The sequence below is a fragment of the Panthera onca genome, chromosome B2 (assembly GCF_046562875.1).
Source record: "Panthera onca isolate mPanOnc1 chromosome B2, mPanOnc1 haplotype 2, whole genome shotgun sequence".
NCBI classification, from domain to species: domain Eukaryota; kingdom Metazoa; phylum Chordata; class Mammalia; order Carnivora; family Felidae; genus Panthera; species Panthera onca.
The window spans coordinates 43,171,015-43,191,732 of NC_138343.1; the positions used below are offsets into that span (position 1 = coordinate 43,171,015).

Sequence of the window (20,718 nt, forward strand, 5' to 3'; positions counted from 1 at the left end):
CTCAGTAAGGTCTAGTTGTAACATGAAAAAGAAAAGTCACTATGGTTATCATGGGAATTGCCCCTTGACAAATGTTTGTCTCTGTTTCTGCCCCAGTTTTGGGATAACATGTGTGACATGCACAGACTCTGAACTTGCGGGAAGTTTCCTCCTTCACGAAGTAAGCGAACATAGCCCAGAACACACTCACCTTTCCCACCCTCGCCCAGAGGGTTGGACGAGGCACGCAGACAGCCCTTCCTGAGTCCTGGTGTCAGCTCCGAGTCACCCTCGGGGACCCTCAGCTCTCCGTTTGTAGCACAGAACTAGGAATGCTCCACACCAGATGATGCTTAGAAAGCCACTAGAAATGGAAGGCATTGTAGAGACACTTCCTTATAAATACCAGTATTGATAATCCCTTGGCTTTAAACCCCCAGTATGTATGTTCACATATCTATTTAGTATGGTCAATTGTTCAGCTCATTAATATGCTTTTATTTTATGATTTGCTGTTTCCAGGGCACAGACAGAAGCTTGATGACTCTAAACCTAGTTTGTTCTCTGACCGCCTCAGTGATTTAGGGCGCATTCCTCATCCCAGTATGAGAGTAGGTGTCCCGCCTCAGAACCCACGGCCCTCCCTGAACTCTGCACCAAGTCCTTTTAATCCACAAGGACAGAGTCAGATTACAGGTAAGACAGACTCCTAGGTTTCACTTGCACACAGTCCGGCAGGCTGGGGGTGAGGGGCTACCACATGAGATGTACTCACTTCAATACTCCTGGGCTGTGAAATGGCTTATTATTAAAGAATCAAGATGTGAAGAGACTGACCTTTTTGATTAAAAAAAAAAAAAATTCCAACGTTCAGTAACTTTGGGATAAAACCTGGGGGAAGTTTCTGCTAATGTTGCACTTCTTGGTGATGTCAGTGTGCAACATAGTGGATGGTAACGACTATGTTCTCCGGGAGAATGTTTGTTGTGAGTTTCTGTGTTGTGCCCGGCTAGTGCAGGGGATAACCTCGCACCCTCACTATTAGAAGATTAGTCTTACCGTCTCAGATTTGGGCTTACATTTCTTACATGTATAACTATTTCATTCAGTTTGCCTGAAAATTGCCCAGGGCTAACAGGAAGCCTTGATTGGTGGGTATAAGGCAAGGTCACTGAGCGGCTCATTGGGCAGACAGAATTCACGTCTGATTCACTTTTAGCTCCAGTTCCTCTTGCGACATGTCTCTTTATTACTACATTCTAGTAAGCCGCTTGCTTTACCTTTCTTCTTAAAAATTAACATCAGCATTGCATTACACACTAATCATTCACATTTGGTGCAGTAAGACTCCCAGCTCTCTCTCTCTCTCTCTCTCTCTCTCTCTCTCTCTCTCTCTTTTCTGCCCCAGTTGTGCAAAAACAGATCTTGCTTTTAGTGTGATTGCTCTTGGGTCCTGGTGACAGAGGAGTTATGTCAGTCGTCATAGATCTTTAAGTTGCCCATCAGAAATACTGAGAGCTGATGTCACTTAGTCATGTCATCTGGCTTCTGTTGTTGGCAGAGGTAGACCAGAATGGAGGGAAAATAACTCAAAACAAAATGTACAAGAAACTATTCTAACGGTTAGGTTTTGGTTGATAGTGCTTACGTGTTGAGTGTCCCTAAAAGATTATAAACATAACTGTTTATAAATGGAATGACCTTCCTCTCTTTCTCCCCTGCCCGTATTAGGGATATGTCTTCTTGGATTTATTTAGAGTAGGTTTCTGTGGGTATATGTATATGAGTCTGAATATATGGGTATGCCTGAGTACATATTTAATAGATAATACAGAATTATAAAAATAAAATATCTAAACACTACAGAGAACCAGATCTCTGCATCAGGGAAGAACATTAGAGCTCTGTGAACAATAGCCATGGATTAGCCTAAAGAAATCACTAAATGTTGATATGTAGGAATTAAGCTTACTGTGTTTACTAGGCAGGCATCCTTGATAAAAATATAAGGGTGAAATTCACACTAACTTGTGAATTTCAAGCTTGTTGCTATAGGTGCTGCTGCATTTAAAGTAGTGGGCTTTAGATCTTCGATGAAGCTTCATAAATAGCTGTCCTTTTGTCTTCAGAGTAATCTTTAGACTGTGTGTATGTGTGTGTGTGTGTGTGTGTGTGTGAGCACACGTACCCATTTGTATACATATTTAAGAGTGTTTATATGTGATTTGTAAGGGATTTATGATGGCTAACAAAATATATATAAGAAAAATATATGTGCTATGATTGGCAATCCCTGAGCTCTTTAAATGTTTGATTTCTGTGTTCTAATCCTTAACTGTTTGCTAATTATGTTGTACTAATGACTAATGCTTTCAAAGTGGCTTTTGGAAACTGTGTGTTGCTAGATTCATTTAAGAAGATGCTTTCCTCAAGGCTTTGACCACAAACCTGAAGATGATGTCATAAAAAAGCACCAGAGGACGTTTTAGAAACTGAAGGTATCTTAGGTATCATTAGCCAAAAGGCCGGTAAAAGTGGTAAGGGGGATCTACATGTTACCAGCAGATGTGAGTGCAGAGAGTAAGGCTCTGAGAAGGTGTAAGACACGGGGATACCAGGAGAGCATCTGGGCAGACCAGGGTCGTGACCACCTCCATAGACGCAGCTCTCCTCCTCTGGTCACCTCCCTCCCCGCTGGGAGTCTCAGGAAGGTTAAGCTTCTTCTTGTCTGCAGCTTTACAGCAAGCTAGTGGCAGAGCAGAATTCAGTCTCTTGACTCCTGACGTAGTGTGTTTTTTTTTATACAGTACCATGCTACAACTCCCTCATGATCAATTAAAAATAATATTTTAAATACTCACTGGATGTATTTCTAAAAAATGAAAACAGAAAACAGTTGTATTTCTAGGTACCGATAGCTTTCTGGAATGACACCACAAGAGTCTTAGCTCTGCATTGGCGATTATAGCACTAGAATGATTGATTTATAGATCAGTCTTCTCGTTTTTCTAGCATCCAGAGTATTGGGCCCAACAACTGTCTCCAGCAGCCTTCCCAATGTGCAGATTGACACATGTGTTTGTGCCACCCCTACCCACTCTTGGCCATGTGCACTTTCCTTACATGCTTCTGTACTGTTAGTGAGGTGATGGGTATAAGTATCTCCCTATAACTGAGGGTGTGCACACTTCTACTGTGACCCAAATTATTACACAATCCAAGAACATCCAAGAACAGCAGCAACTTCGAAGTGAATTTATTTCACTTTTTTTCCTCTCTGGGTTAATTTTCTTATTTATTTAGTGAAGATAATTTAGAGCCTACCACACATAGAGAATTAGGTCTCGGGTAATACAGGAGGAGGGGAGAAGAAAAGTGCCCTGTCCTTGACTTAAAGTCTAATTGAAGAGATAGCGATCCTTCCCAGCCCTCACACAGCCACATCTGTCCCTGGACTGTAATGTTGTTGTTTCCTGAGTCCACGTTCTTCTCCCTGCACCCTCTTACTTAGGCTGTTCTATCTCCGGTGGTCTGTGTCTGCAGAAAGGTGCCATCCATCCCTCAGGGTCATTGTTACCTTCTTTAGGAAAGAGTCCTGGGACCTGTGTCTAGAGGCTGCCTATCTAGCCTCTAAGCTGTAGTTGAGATTGCCTTCTTTTACAGCTTCTGGGTGTTTCTTTGTTTCCACCTTGCTAGACTGCAGATTCTTCAAGGGATTTATTACAGGGATTAATTTTGCTTGTGTAGGCACAGTGGTAGGCACATCTGGTGAAATGTTGAATTAATGAAAGTTTAGATGACAAGATGTCAGTACAAGAAGAGCTGAGATGTCATGCCTTGTTGGCATCAACTGTTCTCTCTCATTTCCTGTCTCAGGGTGCTGTTGTTCCCTGGTGATGAGCACCAGTGGCAGAAATCACATTTCGGTATAATGCTTGCATAGTGAAACCATTTGGTTTCATTCCAGTGTAGGATCTACACAATTGCATGCCTAAATGTAAGTTCTACTTACGAGCCTTGCCTACGATGGGTTTTGTAACTTCTCCGCAGTATGTAACGTCTGCATTTTTTAGTTCATGGAATCCTTTGGATACAGAAGTTTGTCATCTCTCATTGGCTTGGCCCTCTTGATATCTCAAGCTCTTACCCCAAGACTATAGATGATGATCATGGTTGTATGGTAACTACTATATATACACTTGCCAACAGAAAAGGGGTGAAATGAAGTTAGAAGTCATAAACTGAGGAAGTGATAGGCACTGAGTGTTTCATATTAGTGTTCTCCAGTGTCTCTTGTAGTTCCTAGGGCTAATGGTCCTAGCTGTGCAATGGGCTGGCTTCTCTGCCGTGCTGGTGTGATGGTCCTTCTGTTGTCGTCTTTAATGGCTGATGTTCTATCTGAAGGCCCCAGGGCCTCCTATGGCTTCCTGAGGAAGTTGCTTCCTCTGTATCTTTTTTCTTTTCTTTTCTTTTCTTTTCTTTTCTTTTCTTTTCTTTTCTTTTCTTTTAGTCTTCAGACATCTTGTGCCTATCTCTGGGTGCTAGGAAACACCTAGTCGGTCACAAATGGCTACTTCTTTTGATTCAGAACGTGGTGCTTAGCAGTGGAGTTAGGGATATTATGTTAGGAGATACTGCTCAAGACAGTCACTGTTTTAACCTCAGTACTTTGTGGGTGAGTGAGCTACACCTAAACAACAACAACAGCAACAAAAGCAGACCTAGGCCCTTGGGTTTGGTGGATTGGGACATTCATCTAACCTTTGGGGCTGGGCGTTCTGCTGTTCTATTATTCATTCATTCAAAAAATACTCGAGTGCTTACTATCTGCCAGGCGTTAAGTAAGTGCACAAGATAGATACAACTTCTGCTGACAAGGAGCTCCCCTTTTCGTGACAGACGGTGTCTGTAAATGGGTAAATAAGCATACATACGAGATAATTTCAGACAATAACACATGCTTTGAGAAATTGAATAGAGTAATGCATTAGAGAGCAACTTAGGGAAAGAAAAAGGTAATTTTGATTAGAAAGTTGGGACAGGGTTCTCCTAAGAGCTTTGAAGATCTGTGAGGAAGAGCATTTTCGGCCACGGAAGACTCATGCACAGGCTCCCGGGAAGCAGTGACTGTGGTTGCTCAGGGGTCAGGAAGATCAGTGTAAGTGGAATGTAGCAAACACAGGAAATGATAACAGAAAGCCAGGCAGGGAGTGGATTATGGAGCGCCTTCAAGGACCTGGTAAGGAGCTTGGGTTTTGCTCTGATCGCAGTGGGATGCTCTTGAAGGATGTGAAGCAGGGGAATGACCTTATCAAATTTACATGCTTTTAAAAAATCACCTTGGCTGCTGTGTGACGAACAGATCATAAGGAGACAATGGTTGAAGCAGGGTCATCGTTTCGGAAGTTACTGCAGTAGCCCAGGAGAGAGTTAAGGATGGTTAGCATTTTTTCTTCTTTCTTCAAGACTCAGATCAAAGGCTGGCACCTCTGTCAGGCTTCTTCCAACCTACCCACACTGAGCCTGAGGCTTCCATACCGCCAGTCCATGTGGCGACAGTTACTTGTTTACACGTCTGTCTCCTTCATCAGACTTTGAACTTTCAAAGTCTAGGGCCATGTTTTATTTTATTTTATTTATTTATTTAAAAAAATTTTTTAATGTTTATTTTTGAGAGAGAGAGACAGACAGAGTGAGTGGGGGAGGAGCAGAGAGAGACACACACACACACACATACACACATACACACACACAGAAACTGAAGCAGGCTCCAGGTTCCCAGCTGTCAGCACAGAGCCCGACGTGGGGCTCAAACCCATGAACTGTGAGATCATGATCTGAGCTGAAGTCTGGCGCTTAACCGGCTAAGCCCTGGGCCATGTTTTATTTAGCTTTGTGTCCCCATTGTCTTACATAGTGCCTGTTGCCTTGTCACTTTGGTTTGGTGACGAATGGATCATTGACCTCTTCGGGAAGTGTGATCCACTATTATCCTAGCCCTAGTACCTATTTGGTTGACTTACTCTTAGCTAGCCTTTATTTATTGAAAAGCGTGTTGTGTGCCAGGCATTATAATGAGGTTAGTTCATAACGCTCCTTACAACAGCTCTGTGAGATAGGTGGCATTATTTTGAAAGCTGAGGGTCAGAGGGGCCAGGTACCTCGCCCAAGGTCCCACTTACAAACCATTAAGTGGTAAATGTAGGAATTAAAGCCAGATCTGCTTTGCTTCAGGGTCCCATGCTCCTTAACCACCGTGCACTCTTGGGAGGCTGAAGCATACTTCTATCGTGGCTTGGTTTCCCCCAGTTTCAGTACCTACGTCATTTTATTTATGCAGCTCTTCCCCACTGACATACTGGTTTTACATAAAGTTCTTAATCAAAGCCTTAAGACAATTCTTAAAAGTATGTGTTTTCCAGGTGGAAGAAATTGATTCTTTGAGAAATGACTTCCCGAAAGCTTCTTTAGCCATTATAGTTGACTGTGAGTTCCAGATTCTTGGTAGGCAGTCACCCCCATCCCTATCACGTCAGTCATGTTGCTGACAATCTAAGTGGTAGGTGTCCTAAGGGACTAATCTCTTTGTCTTCTCTCCATTGGGTATTATTCAGAATCCTCAGAGATATTTTCAGAAAAGGGAGGCATTAAGAGTGTCTGAATCATGCTTTAAAATGCAATAAAACTGGTTTTAATGATTAAATTATAGTTATAGGAGCATAGATGCAAGGTAGCATTCTTAGGAATATCTTAGAAAATAACCTGGCCAGGCATCATGTAGGATAATAATCTTACCAGCAGTTACCTTGACCAAAGCGAAGTAGTTTCCACCCGACTTCGGTCCGATTCCATATTCCCTTGGCAAATGCCACACCTTTAAACATTGGAAGGCTCTCAGGCAGTCGGGCCCCTGAGCTTGGCCTGTGTACGTTGGAGGTCCCAGGCCCGAGTCCACTGTACTCACACTGAAACATTTACTAGCATAATCCTTTCCCAAATAGGAAAGCACAGCTGAGTAGCGTGCATCTCAAATTGCTGCTCTGTTCAAGTGCGCAGGGATCACACGACTGTTTAATGTGACACAGGGTGAGAGGTGAAGTGGACGCGGGGCTGGTGGCTGGGGGGCGGTGGTTGTGTGAGGGAGGGTGAAGTCATGAGAGGGGCTCGGGCACTGTTAGCAGGAAGAGTGGCCTCAGGTGCCCTCCCTGTGAGATGATGGTGGGGTGTGGAGAATGGGAGTTAAGCAAGGTCTCCTGCTTTATGACCACCGTGGTCTCACTCGCCCGTAGGCATCTCGCGTCCGAAGGAACTGAAATCGCCACATTCAGAGACCGGCTGTTGAAAGTACTATTCTTGTACTTTGGTGGTGCTACTGTTTAATTTCTGAAGTTACTAGAGAGTCCTGTCCCATCTTCTTCCTTTGAGCTTATTTGGGCAGACCAGTCAGGGCAATTTGCTGCTGCTGTGCCCATTTGTGCACTGGGAATCATTTTAGGGGAGGTCACTGGTTACAGTCCTTGTGAGAAAACAGCACAAATTCTGTGTCAACACAATTGCACATGTCTTCAGCTCTGGCGGCCACCTTATGATGAAGAGCAGAGTTCAGGTCCAGCCTGCGCTGGCTTTGAAGAAGAAAGCTTAGTAGGACCCTGCGAAAGGCTGGTGGTCAACATGTCATGCTGTTGTTAGCCTGTTAGCATCATCTGTAGATTAACTTCTTACAGGTCTCTGGACTTCTGTTAGTAGGAATTCCCTTATTAACTGAAGATGCTCTGGCTTTCTTATGCTTTTAGGAAGATAGAGAGGGGCAGTGTTCCAAGAAAAATTAATTTCATGAGTTTCAAAAACTTGTCTTTGTAATTTCCTCCCGTCTGGAATAGAAGATGCATAGTTAATATCTAATTGTGATAAGAAGAATCCATCTACATAATGCCTCGCTTTATCCTTCCCCAAGACTCTTCCGTTTCTAGCCTGTCTTTGGGTCTCTGCCCCAAAGGAAGTCTTGATTTTTTTCTCATTATTTTCCAGAGCGTTATGGTATGCATGACTTTCCTCTTTCCTAGTTGCCTGGTGACCTTTCCAGCCCATTTTCACCTTTTGCAACAGAGTGTAGACAAAATGATCAGAATAGGAATCTCACGTTGAATGAAATATTTAACCTACAAGGCTAACTCAGGAGAAGGGCAGGTCCATGTGATGTAGTGGATGGTCCAGTGGAGCATTTTGGTGATTAATCATCGATGGGCGCCTGGGGCTTCAAAGGCAGAGTTGGTATGCATTGTACTATGTACTGTTAATAGTGACAGCAATACCTTACAAATGTTACCTGTTTAGAAAGTGCTTTGGTTCCATATTTTCATTTTAATATGTGCAGAAATATTCCAGGAAGGAAAAATCGTATGTCACTACGACCACGTAAGACCATCAGATTTTTTTTCCTAGGGCTTTGTTTGCTTTGAATAAAGACTTGCTTTTTCACTGTTTCTAAACAGTTGGTGGTAGCAGTCTTCAAAAGATGGATATCACGGAAGAGTCCATCTTGTGAAGCCATTTAGGAATAAGAAACTTAGGACCAGGTTTCTGAAACTCTCAGAGTTAAAATCGGTGTTGCAGGAAGATTAAATCTGACAAGGTGGTTTTAGGTGGAGGGGAGGGGAGGGTGCAGGGGAGAGGGTTGAGAAGAATAGTGAGTAGTCTTGGAGCAGTCATCAAGGTGAATGATGGGAAGGGAAAATGACTTTGGTTGAGCGTTGCTGAGGAGCCGGCTAAGGACAGAGATAACTGGAAGAGCCCACGAGCATAATTTTGTGTGTCTCTTGCATGGGTTGCAGTTTGGGAATAGGGGGTGGGCTCTGGTGGATCACCGGGAGAATGACAGTTTCTCCCAGGACTTGGTAGGACTTGGTACAAGTCAGGGAAACAAGGAAGATGTTGAGCCACTTACCAGTGTGGAGGAATGTCCTGGAGGTTGGTAGGTCATGGCAAAGATGGAAGAACTTCTGAAGAGGAGTTAGCTTGTCTGGTGACCTTGGAGAATGAGCCAAGTGGAAAGGTTAGGAGGAAAGATCCAGGCAAGTCTGAGTTTCAGTTCAGGAGGGAAGTAGGAGTGTTTTAAGGAAAGGTCGAGGGCAGATGAGAGCTGTTGGCCGCTCCTTCAACCATTCCTCATAATGGCAGCTGGAGGCTCTATCTGATGCCGCCTTGAGAAAACACAGCCCTCCAGCTAGGTATGACCGGAGAAGTAGGGGTTTTCTGGTACTTTGTTAATGCATTCCAAGACTGTGTTAACTTTTTGTCATCCTGTCCCACTGTGGCCTGCAGTCCAAGAAGAGCTCTGATCTTAGGGCAGGCTTCCCCCATCCTGTCTTGGAGTTGACCAAAGGGCAGCACTGTACTTTCTTATTCGGTTTCATTATGTTGCTTCCATCTCCTCCTTCCATCCTGTTAGGGTTATTTTATAGTTCTGATGCTTCACCCAGTATGTTGGCTGTTCCTCACAACGTGGTCTCATCTTGCAGCTTAGATAGGTTGTTTCTAATTCTTTAAGACTTTAGGGAACATGCTGGATGTAACTAGGATCAGAACGCCCTTGAACCTGTCACCATGCACCTCTTTCAAAGCTGACCATGATTCACCTCGATTCATCCCCGCTACCACTTTCTGGTAGGCCTCGTAGCTGGCTATAAATCACATTAGAGATAAGGTAGTTAGTTACCTGGCTGAGGTCAAGATGCACAACGGATGGATGCTTTTTCTTCTAGTCTGTTGCTGAAGTAATCCTAAGAAGCAGGTTTTTAGTGAACCCATTCTGCTTTCTGATTGTCACCGTGGAGCTCAAGTGTGACAAGCCCGTGGTACACAGGTTGTGGAAGGTGACTTAGAGTTTTCAGTGGGCTTGCAAGCAAGTGGTCACCAACAGAGGCTCCAAAAAACTAGTTGACATTGAGATTTTACCAATAGCAAGGCTGTTTGCAGAATAAGGTAAATGGGGTAAGCAAATGGAAAACTACTAGATGTTGTGCAGTAAAGGCATTACCTTCAAGCAATTTAATAAGTATCACGGGGTGGAGGGTGGGGGGGAAGGAATGCCAGCGAGCAAAGCTAAGATTAGTAGCGAGTGGAGTTATGGGGAGACAGACTTTACTTTTACTATGACTTTGTAGCCCTGATCTGTCAAATAGAAACCCTTTGCCTACTGTTCTCCACAGTTCTTGCAATACTGTGGGGTATGATTCATCTTGGAGCAGAACCTTGAATTCACTTAAAGCACAAGTCTCTCTCCTCTGTCTTCTTACCTCTCCCGAGCCTTAATTTCCTCTTAAGCATGTTTGTTGTGTTCATTCTATTTGAAGATCATTCTTGATAGGGAAGATTAAATCAGAATAGTGTTGGGTAATTTTCCTTTTTTATCATCACTAAAAATTACGCCCTTTGTTCTCAGACTTTGGTGCATATTAGCGTCACCTGGGGAGCCTGTTAAAACTACAGATGCCTGCTGGGGCACCTGGGTGGCTCAGTCAGTTGAGCGTCCGACTTTAGTTCAGGTCATGATCTCGTAGTTCGTGAGTTCAAGCCCCACACTGGGCTCTGCAGAGCCAGCTTCTGATCCTCTTATTCAGTTTCTCTCTGCCCCTCTCCCTGCTCGTGCTCTCTTGAGGATAAATAAAACATTAAAAAAAAAAAGTACAGATGCCTGGGTTTTACCGCTGAACCAGAATGTATGAGGTGAAGGCTGCCTGAATCTTAGCTGCAAGGCCATGGGCTCTGCTGCTCACCTGGAGCTGAGGTGAGCCTCAGGAGCCTCATCCCCGTGGTCAGATGATGTGTGTGGGCAGCTAAGTGCCTCAGGCTGCTTCCTGGTTTTCCCAAGTGCAGCTCCTGGACTCCACCCTTCTGTCCATTTCAGCTGCTGTTTTCCCTGTACACCCTTCCCTGTGTGCCGAGCCCTAGGCTGGGCTCGTGCCCTGTTTCTATTATGATGCTGTCGGAGGGAGATGTTAAAAAATGCATATCTGATTATGTCACCCCATGCTTGAAACACCTCCGTGACCTTCCACTGCACTTAGGATAAAGCTGGAAACCTCTAGTGTGGCCCGGCAGGTTCTGCCTGGCCTGACTCCTCCCTGTGCTCCTCTCCCACTATTTTGAACCTTTTGTCAGTAATCCACCCACACTGGCTCTCTCAACTCCTCAAGAAACCATACTGCCTCCATCCCAGGAACTTGAAAGAAAGCCTAAGCCTAAAGCCTAAAGCTTTCTTAACCTCACCTACTAATCTACTGGTTTTGCTGGCCATTGAGTTCTTGACTTAATTATCACATCACATCACATCACATCACATCACATCACATCACATCATATCACATCGTCAGAGAAGCCTTGACCCCCAGGTGTGACTACAGCCCCCCACTGTGTGTTGTTATGGTGCCAAGAAATCTCCTTTCTAGTACTTATCACAGTTACATGATTAGTTGATTAATGTCAGTCTCCCCTACCAGATTGTAAACTCCGTGAAGTTAGGGATTAGGTCTGTCTTTATCTCACTATTAATATCTCTAGTGCCTAGCACAGTACCAGGGTAGGCTACTCAGAACATATTTTTTGAATCAATGGATGGATGGATGGATGGGCGAATGAATGACCAGGAGATAATTCTTAGGACAGTGGATATCATCATCTATCTGACAATAGGAATCGCCAGGCCTGGGGACCTGTGATACCCTCACTGCTATATCTGACCCCCTGGATGTGGATATCAGCCTGATTAGACCTGAACTGACTGCACCCACTTCAGTGTGATAATTTGAACTAAAGGTCACTTCCCCTGGCCAGCACCACATCCCAGTTATATCTCAAGTTCTGGTTCTGTTTGTATCTTATTCCTTTCCCTCTGCTGGCTTTAACATTGAGGTCCAGGAGATGCCAATTCTGAGGCCAGATTAGGGGTGACATATGGTACAGACTCTTGATTCATCTAGTAGGTTGTTTTTTCTAAATAAGAAAATCACCCTCGTTTTTTAAATAAGATGGTTATGAGTCTCATTCATCCAAAAGCTGTTGATACTTTTAAAGCACTTACTCATTACCTTGTCTTCATTTAACTTCCTTCTGTTGTTTTTTTTTTTTGTTTTAACCTTTTGTTACGGGATATGACCTCTTAGACTCTACATAGCATTTCTCATTCTCTTCCCTGCTGTTGTCTCCTAAGAGTTACTAAGTTCCTCTTCTCCCATTGTTTGCTTTGTGACATAACTTGTCATGCCTGGCGTACCTTGCGTCGCATCCAGTTTTATCCAAGCAGCGTGCTGCTTTTTTTCTCCTCAAATTTCAGTTGAAAGCCCTGTGAATCAGTTGGGTTGGTCTTCTGCCAAATGAACCTGGCAGCCATCTTGGTCCGTTTGAGAAAGCCCTGGGTTGGGGGTGGGGAGAAGAGGGGGCGTCAGAATCCTGCTCTTGGTGCCTTCTGTGCTGAGATGAGCCATGATGCTCCGTGACGGGAGATGCTGTCGGTGTCAGCCATCAGCTACCTTCAGCCCAAGTCAGCTCAACACACCTTCAGTAATTTCAGTTACAACTGCTGTCTTCCAGAAAGGAGTGAGGGTAGGGAGCCCACTTTTCTGAGTAGTTAGAATTATAGCATTTCGTAGCAGGAAAGCATCTTAGAGATAACACATCCGTTCTCATCTCATCTTCCAGGTGCAGTGAGACTCGGGAGAAGGTAAATTAGTGGTACACAGCTGCACACCTGTTGTCAAAGCCACCAGTCCAGGGCTCTTCCTGTGCTTGGAGGAGCCTGTTTGGCTTAGGAACCGTGTGTCCTATTAGTCAAGAGAACCAGAAGTGAGTGGGAGAGCTCGTTCTAAAAATCCAGTCTAGCTAAAAAGGTTATGAGAGAAGACACAGAATTTAAACATTTACTATTTAGTGTAAACTGTTTTGAAATGGGAATTAACGTACATGTGGCTGTGCGTGTATTTGTGTTATGAATGATAGTGATATGGCAGAAATAGTTTAGGATAGGAAACTGTAAATCTGCCTCTCTCTGTTGAGATTATGGGCTTTATTCGACCCTGGTAGCAATTGAGAGGTATAATTTTAAGCTAGTAAACTCTACACACAGTTCATTTTAAGTACTCCAGTTTTCTTAAGAAATATTTGATGTTTATACAGATTAAGTAATGATTTGAGTAATGAGTAGGGAAAAAATGGGTGGGGCTTTCTAACTGTACCCTGCCCCACCCCCCCGCCCCAGTACAGCAGGTGCTCACTCTAGACACACTGAGCTTTGGCAGAAACCATCAGCCCTTGTCGGGTCACATTACACAGAAGCCTGCTGGCACCAGAGACAGGAAGAAGCCTTTTGTGTGCTGGTTCAGGCTTTGCCCCTGCTAACTTGTTTCCTCCTATCTCTGCGTGAAGTTCAACACCGCGTCCATGGTGTGCCTTGTCGTGAGTGATTCTTAGGAAAGCAGGCCCTTCTTCACACCCACATATGTTTAACCAAAGTGTTTACAAAAGGAGGCCTGCTAAGAGCAACCACTGAGTCTCCATGCTTAGCTCTCACTGGGCTTTCACGCGGCTCTGTGCCCACTCTGCTCCCCCGCAACTCAAACTTATTCAAACTTAAGAAAAGACACTGATGTATTTTCCTAGAGTCAGTTCATTTTCCTATGGTGCCTTTTCCCTAACTATCTGCCTTCCTCTTCCTCTCTTTTTGTGACCCCAAGTGTATGGAGCTTAATTATGCAGACATGTAATTAGCTTTTCAGTCATTTGAAAGTATGGATGCTCTTAGAGCCATGACTCTTTGTATACCATTTTAGGAGATGAATGGCCACTCCTTCCTTTTCCCCATCCCTGTGACTGAACTTCATAAGCTATGGTCCAGCTCAAAGAAGAGAGCTTGCTTTCCTTGTATCCATAGGTTTAAATAAATGTTTGCCTCCATTTTTGCCTGGTACTGAGACACCTTGAGACATGGGAACCACTCTTCCCCAATTAGCACGTGGGGGCATCTCCTGGGTACTTGCCTTGTGTACTTTGTGTTTTGGGGGTTTATAGCACTGATCCCCAAGAAGCCCAAGCAGAAGGATCACCCCCCTGGCAAGAGAGCTTATGAAATCTACTCTGACATTGATGCTTCATGGTTCATTTCTATCTTTAGAGTGTTTTTTAAAGACAGAAGTACATGCTTTGAACATTTTAAAAAATTTTTTTAATGTTTATTTTCGAGAGACAGAGACAGAGAGAGACTGAGCACGAGCGGGGGAGGAGCAGAGAGAGAGGGAGACACAGAATCCGAAACAGGCTCCAGGCTCTGAGCTGTCAGCACAGAGCCCGACGCGGGGCTCGAACTCACAAACCGTGAGCTCATGACCTGAGCCAAAGCTGGATGCTCAACCGAATGAGCCACCCAGGTGATAATTTGCTGGTTCGCCAAAACAGCATGCAAAAACTCCTTTCCCCCACCCCTCAAAAGCCCTGTTAAGATGGCAGTAATGACTACTTGTACTTTGCAGTTGGGAAAGGGACAGGTAAATAAGAACTTTGCCTGTGACTTAGTGAGTTGGGAGAGAAACTGGAAAGTGTACACAGAATTCTGGGCTTCTGGTGTCTTTTAAAAAACATAAGCCATATGGGGCAACCCCACACAGTGTTGGTAGTAGTCGTGTGTGTGACAGACCATGCCTCAGAACCAATGCTGATGGATTCTTTCTGTAAAACCTGAACTCTTAGTAGCTAGAATCGATCTGTTCTCGCAAAGGAGACCCTGATTTCTTCTGGAAGGGTACAGTTACAGATCCGAGGTGTCTATGAAATAGCCTGACCTTATGTGCCTGGTGGTAGTTCTTGGTATGCTTGCACAGTTCCATCGGGGGCCCTTTTTCTCACTGGCTTCATGCAGGCTGTGGGAGCTCTCTGTGCCCTAGGCCCTCTCTCATTTAGTCATCTTGATTTGCCACTTCCTGCCTGTGAGTATGGCAGGCCCATCATAGAGGGAGGACCTGATTTTCTCTCTCAAGTTTATCTTACAGGTCAAACTTGACCCCAGCTGCCCTTCAAAACCCCCCTTTGTAGGTGAGAACAGAGACGCGTGGGAAGAAATAGGGGCACAGTCCTATGTAAACCCTCCTCTGATATTTAGGATTCCAGATTTCCCAAGCACTAATGAGTATGTGCGCAGGAAAAAAAAAAAAAGCAACACCAGGGTTTTGTTATTAAATGGTCATATCTATATAAAAACATATGTCACTACTTTGAATTTCTATAATGTAGTCATGAAAATAATATTGATACTGTTTCTGAGAATTATCATATAAAATAGTGAAGTATACTGTTAAAAAAATCACAAAATATTTAAATTTCTTTTTTAACGTTTATTAATCTTTGAGAGACAGAGAGAGACAGAGCATGAGCAGGGAAGGGGCAGAGAGAGGGAGACACAGAATCCGAAGCAGGCTCCAGGCTCTGAGCTGTCAGCACAGAGCCCGACGCGGGGCTCGAACTCACAAACTGAGAGATCATGACCCGAGCCGAAGTCGGATGCTCAACCGACTGAGCCACCCAAGCGCCCCAAAACATCACAAAGTATTTAAAGCTCAACAGCAGTTTTCATTTCTTTCAAAAAATTTCTGAGAAAGGAAGTTCAGCTGTCCTCTGAAAGCTTGTGGGTGCTTCTAGGTAATCAGGTCACTCAGGATGTAATATCAAGACTATCATCGGCACTTCTATCATCTGAGACACAAAGATCAAGAATATTCTTATTTATGTAGGAAAGGAGAGTAGGACATGGTACTTATCTCTGTGCTTCTACAGAGTCAAAAAACAAACCATCCAGTACAACTCTGGATGGGGTGAATGAAGGAGGGGTCAGACCAGCCCTGTGGGGCCTGAGGTCTGGGTGAAGGTGGTTTCTCGTTTGTTTGTTTTTTTAAGTTTATTTATTTTGAGAAAGCGCGGGAGTGAGTAGGGGAAGGGCAGAGAGAGAGAGAGAGAGAGAGAGAGAGAGAATCCCAAGCAGGCTCTGCACTGTCAGCACAGAGCCCAGTGCTGGGCTCGATCCCATGAGCTGTGAGACCATGACCTGAGCTGAAATCAAGAGTCGGACGCTCAACCTACTGAGCCACCCAGGAGCGCCAGTATCTTGTTCGTTAATGGCTAGTTAGTAGCTTTGTCTCAGCGAGGCCCTGCGCTCTTCCCTGGTAACAACCTTCAGATTGACTGGTGATGCCTGAAAACATCTGTCACCTGCTCTGACTCACCCAAGTTAAGAGCGAGTCCCAGAAGTCTCAGGTTTCTTCGGGAAGTAGAGTTCTGAAACCATTTGTGAGATCAGGTTAAGATGACTTTCCTCTACTGTAAGCATTAATAATTGTCCAAAACAAAGCAAATAAGCTATAATCATATATTTATGATAGGATTATGTTTTCTTGGTGATTGGGCATTTAGGAAGTCAAGGTAGTTTGTAGCCTTTTTGCACTAAAGGTTTGAAAAAAGTTAAGGGATACAGCATTAAAAAATACACTAAAACAGATTAGGATTTTTTGGTCTGGGAGAAACCAAGACTAAGAAAGAACGTGATTAAAGGTTAAATGTTTGGAAAGGGTATTGGCATGACCAACATGGATACATTCTCCAAATACTGGACTTCAAAACTATAGAAGCTTCCTAAGAATTGTCCTCCACTAGAATAAGAGATTATGAGCTGGAAACATAAATACACAGTGAAGATTCAGTCAAGGTAGAGGTTTTAACAGTGTTGAACGTTTGTTGGGTTCTTTCCATGTGCTCACTCTTTACTACTTTGTCTTGATAACAACTGTAGAAGGAAGATGTACTTATTTATCTCCATTATACAGACTAGGAAACTTGAAGATTGGATCAGTTAAGATCACACAGGCCAGAAATAGTGGAGCTGGGATTGATGATATCATTCACAGGGTGTTAGAGAAGGCCTGGGATATTTTGGAGACCATTACTTTTTTTTTTTTTTTTAAAGAGACTGCTGTCCACTTTTCAAATTATCATTATTATTAAAGTTTATTTATTGGAGAGAGAGAGCATGTGGGGGAGGGGCAGAGAGAGCCACCCAGGCACCCCTTTTAAAACCATTTATATTAAATACAGTGACCCCACATGGTAGTTCTTTTATTTTTTCTGTAGTAACTCTCTCTCCTTAAGTAGGTCATTATCATAGACTCTGAGGACAGTGACCTTGAAAAAAATCGGCTGGACTCTGCAATGTGCCCTCTGAGACAAAAAAAACAAAGAGAGACCCCACTTGTTAAGGGTAGTGAGACGTTATTTTTGCTAATCTTGGGTATCTTCAGGAAGGATCTCCACTAAAAGCCAAACTGTCCTTTAATGGACTGTTCTAGTATAAATTTTGGAAGTCAGGGACTTTATGTAAAAATTAAAACCTCACTGATACAACTTCTTGTATAGCCTGATGGGAAGTTAAAGAATGACTAATTACTAATTCATTATAAGATTTCATTGTTCACTCATGCCACCCTGGGAGGTTCATTCCATGTTTGTTTACTGAGCACTTACTGTGTTCCGGGCATCACAATGAATTGTGTTGAGTCTGACTTTGGAAAACTTCAGGAACAATGCTAGACAGCCCAACCACCCTGGGTAGTTTAGAGTCAGATTTTTAATTTTTTTGAATGATAATGATGATTTGCCACTCACTGTATATTATTTAATCCTTACAACAGCTCTGGGATAGTATTATCATACCCATTTTACAGGTGAAGAGATTAAAGCTTAGTAACATTAAGAAACATGCCTCTTGTCATGGAGCAGGGCCTTGACCATGTGAGCTCCTCAAGGGAAGAGTCCTAATTTTAATATAGCAAAAATTGAGAGGTATCAAATGCTTTTAGTTATATTATCTAATTTAATTTTATAACAAAAATGATAGTAGTTCCTATCATACTCATTTTACAGAAAGCAGTAATCACTCCTCTGTTTATTACGCACTTAATGCATACCAAGGCTGCCAGATAACTCATCACATCAAGGCACGTTTGTGAAAGGCTCACAGCAAACCTAATGAGCATCATTATTCGCATTTTACATGTGAGCTATTGAGGCCTGAGAGAAGTGACTTGCTCAGCCAGGCAGGGGGCTTGTCTACCCAGCCAGTGCATATGACCATTTTGCTACATTCACTGGCATGTTATGCTCCCTCATTTCCAGATGAGGAAACTGAGGTTCAGAGAGTTCGGTAACACAGCTGAGGTCATGTGGCTTATAGAAAGCAGAACTGGGGCTCCAGCTCCTATCCTTGCATTAGAAACCCCACTTATTCCCCCTGTGCTCGGCTGCCCCTCTGCACAAGAACTGAAAGGCTGCATCTTGTATCCAAATTAAGTTCCCTAAGCCTTCTGTGATATGTTTAAACATAAATAGTTTCAGTCATTCTTTGCATTTCTTTGTATTTTTCCCCATTTTCAGGCAGGGAGTCCTATCCTACTGCTGACAGCATGTTGCAGTAGAGGGATGGGCATACAGGTTAACCTACTTGCTCTGGGAGTCATCTGGTAAAGACAGATTAGGACTCCAGTCCAAATCAGAGTCCTGTGTGCCCAGCTCATTTATCTGTGTGATTCTTGTCCTTTTTGTCTGTAGAAAATGTGGCTTCAGAGAAGGCCTTGCCGTTATGAGATTGCTTTCTGGTGCTGTAAGGAATGCATCTTTTTCCATCTGAAGGTCATTTACGTTTTTCTGAAAGGCAGTGAATTACATTAATGGTTAAAGCGAGGAAGTATGTCAGTATCAGATATATAACAAGGACCACTCACTCTGATTTGAAATGTTGCCAATCTATACAGTCTCAGCCTTGAACCTGTTAAAGCACAAAAGTTCATTACTTTAATGATCAAGTCCCCTTTAGATTTCTGAAGGAAAAGTTTATGTTAACCATTTACGGTACTATACTTTTTTTCAAATTGCAAACTCAGGTAAATGTTCCCTAAAATGGAATTGGATGGAATTTTTCTATCTGTTGATGTAGTAAGCATCAGATGAATATCCAGATGTATTTAATTATTTTGACTCAGTATGTCCTATTTAGACAGCCTTTAAATAAGTCGTTTCTGAATGGAACAAATAAACAAGAAATAGCTGAAACTGACGGGCTTTAATTGTATGGAAGAGCTGAGAGGCTCTAAAAGAGGGATCATTTCAGAAATACCCATGTCTTGTTGTACTCCTTTTTATTTTTAGAGATAAGCCTGAATTGATTATTCAAACATATTAATAGTTTAAAAAAATTAAGTTTTTGGGGGTTCCTGGGTGGCTCAGTCAGTTAAGCGTCCGACGCTCGGTTTCAGCTTAGGTTATGATCTTGTGGTTTCATGAGTTCGAGCCCCACATCCCTCTCTGTGCTGACATAGAGCCTGCTTGAGATTCTCTCCCCCCCGCCCCTCTCTCTTTCCCCTGCTCATGCTTTCTCTGTCTCTCTCAAAATAAATAAATAAACTTAAAAAAATTAAGCTTTCATTGTCAGAAGCTGATAGGTGATATGGGAATAATTTCAAGCCTAATCCAAATGTATTCATGTCAGTTCAGATGTGTCTTAACTGTGGGACTATTCTTGTGTCACCAAGAGGTTTTTTGGAAGAAGGCAAGAATCAGTACTGAGTGTCTCCTTGTGCTACTCCTCTCTCCATGGTTTTCTCATGTAATTGTCACATCCCTGTGATTCAGAGATTATTACTCCCTCCCCCTCTTTTACAGATGAGGAAAGTGAGGCTCAGAGTTGCTGAGTAATTAACCGAAGATCACACAGCTAGAAAATGGAAGTCTCAGAACTTGAACCTAGATCTGCACATTCCGAAGTCCACAGACATTCTAATATACAATGTTGTCTTGTGAACAAGCATATTAGAATTTTTAAATTGGTGTGTTAGAATTTTTAATATTAGAAAAAAAATTTACAATTAGTAAACAAAAATGTTAAGAGAAATTTGCTTTTGATTGTTTGATTAGCCCTCCAGTAAGAATGAAACAGGTTGAAATATACATGGGAAATATACAACAAATTTACCTTTTTTTCTTATGTAGACTATAACTCTTTTGATAAATCTACTTGGCTTGTACTTGGTACTTGAGCTTGTACCTCCAAGAAACCCCATAGAAATACATAAAAACATACTGATAATGCTTAGCAGTTAACCCTTACAAGTGGCCACCCATTTTTATTATTACAGTGACTATACGTAACACGAGGCTGTATTCTAAACATGTGACACCTTTTAAACAGATTCCAAAAGGATTAAAGACATCTCCCTGCTCTTCTGTTTTGGGTCATTTTTTTTTTTTTTTTTTATGGTCAGAAACTCATATGCTTAACATCAAAACTGGATGGTGATGAAGTGTTTCAGTTCTTAATGGCAGGTGACTTAGAAATTAAATTTGTCTCTTTCTTAAAGGTTATTTTCTAGGGTAGCTTTAGCATGAGAATCATATAACTAACTGGCTCCCCTTCTTTGTGTTCTTTTTACATGCTGCTCCCTCCTTTCTCATCTCTACCCCTTACCTCTAACCCCCCTGCTAGAAAGTGCTATCCCTTGACCTGCCTGGAAAGAAAGTGAAGTCATGGAATCATGCATTTATAAACCAAATTGCATGTCTGAAAGATAGTAGCTGGATATGCAGCAGGGAAAAGTACAGTCTACCTGTTCTTTAACTAGGTTGATTGTTCCGAAGAATTTCTAACTTAAAAGAAAA

The 20,718-nt window shown here is 42.9% G+C and overlaps 1 protein-coding gene across 8 annotated transcripts in view; it reads left to right on the top strand.

Annotated features, from left to right (window-relative positions):
- Nucleotides 1–20,718, top strand: part of RUNX2 (RUNX family transcription factor 2) — a 326,374-nt gene that overhangs the window by 164,805 nt on the left and 140,851 nt on the right. For 7 of the 8 annotated variants that reach the window (XM_060614399.3, XM_060614408.3, XM_078446960.2 and 4 more), the window contains exon 6: nucleotides 502–675. The exons of the other annotated variant lie outside the window; for it this stretch is intronic. In XM_060614399.3, the coding sequence (XP_060470382.3) occupies nucleotides 502–675 (174 nt within the window). The remainder of the gene's footprint in view (nucleotides 1–501; nucleotides 676–20,718) is intronic. 8 annotated transcript variants of the gene reach the window in all.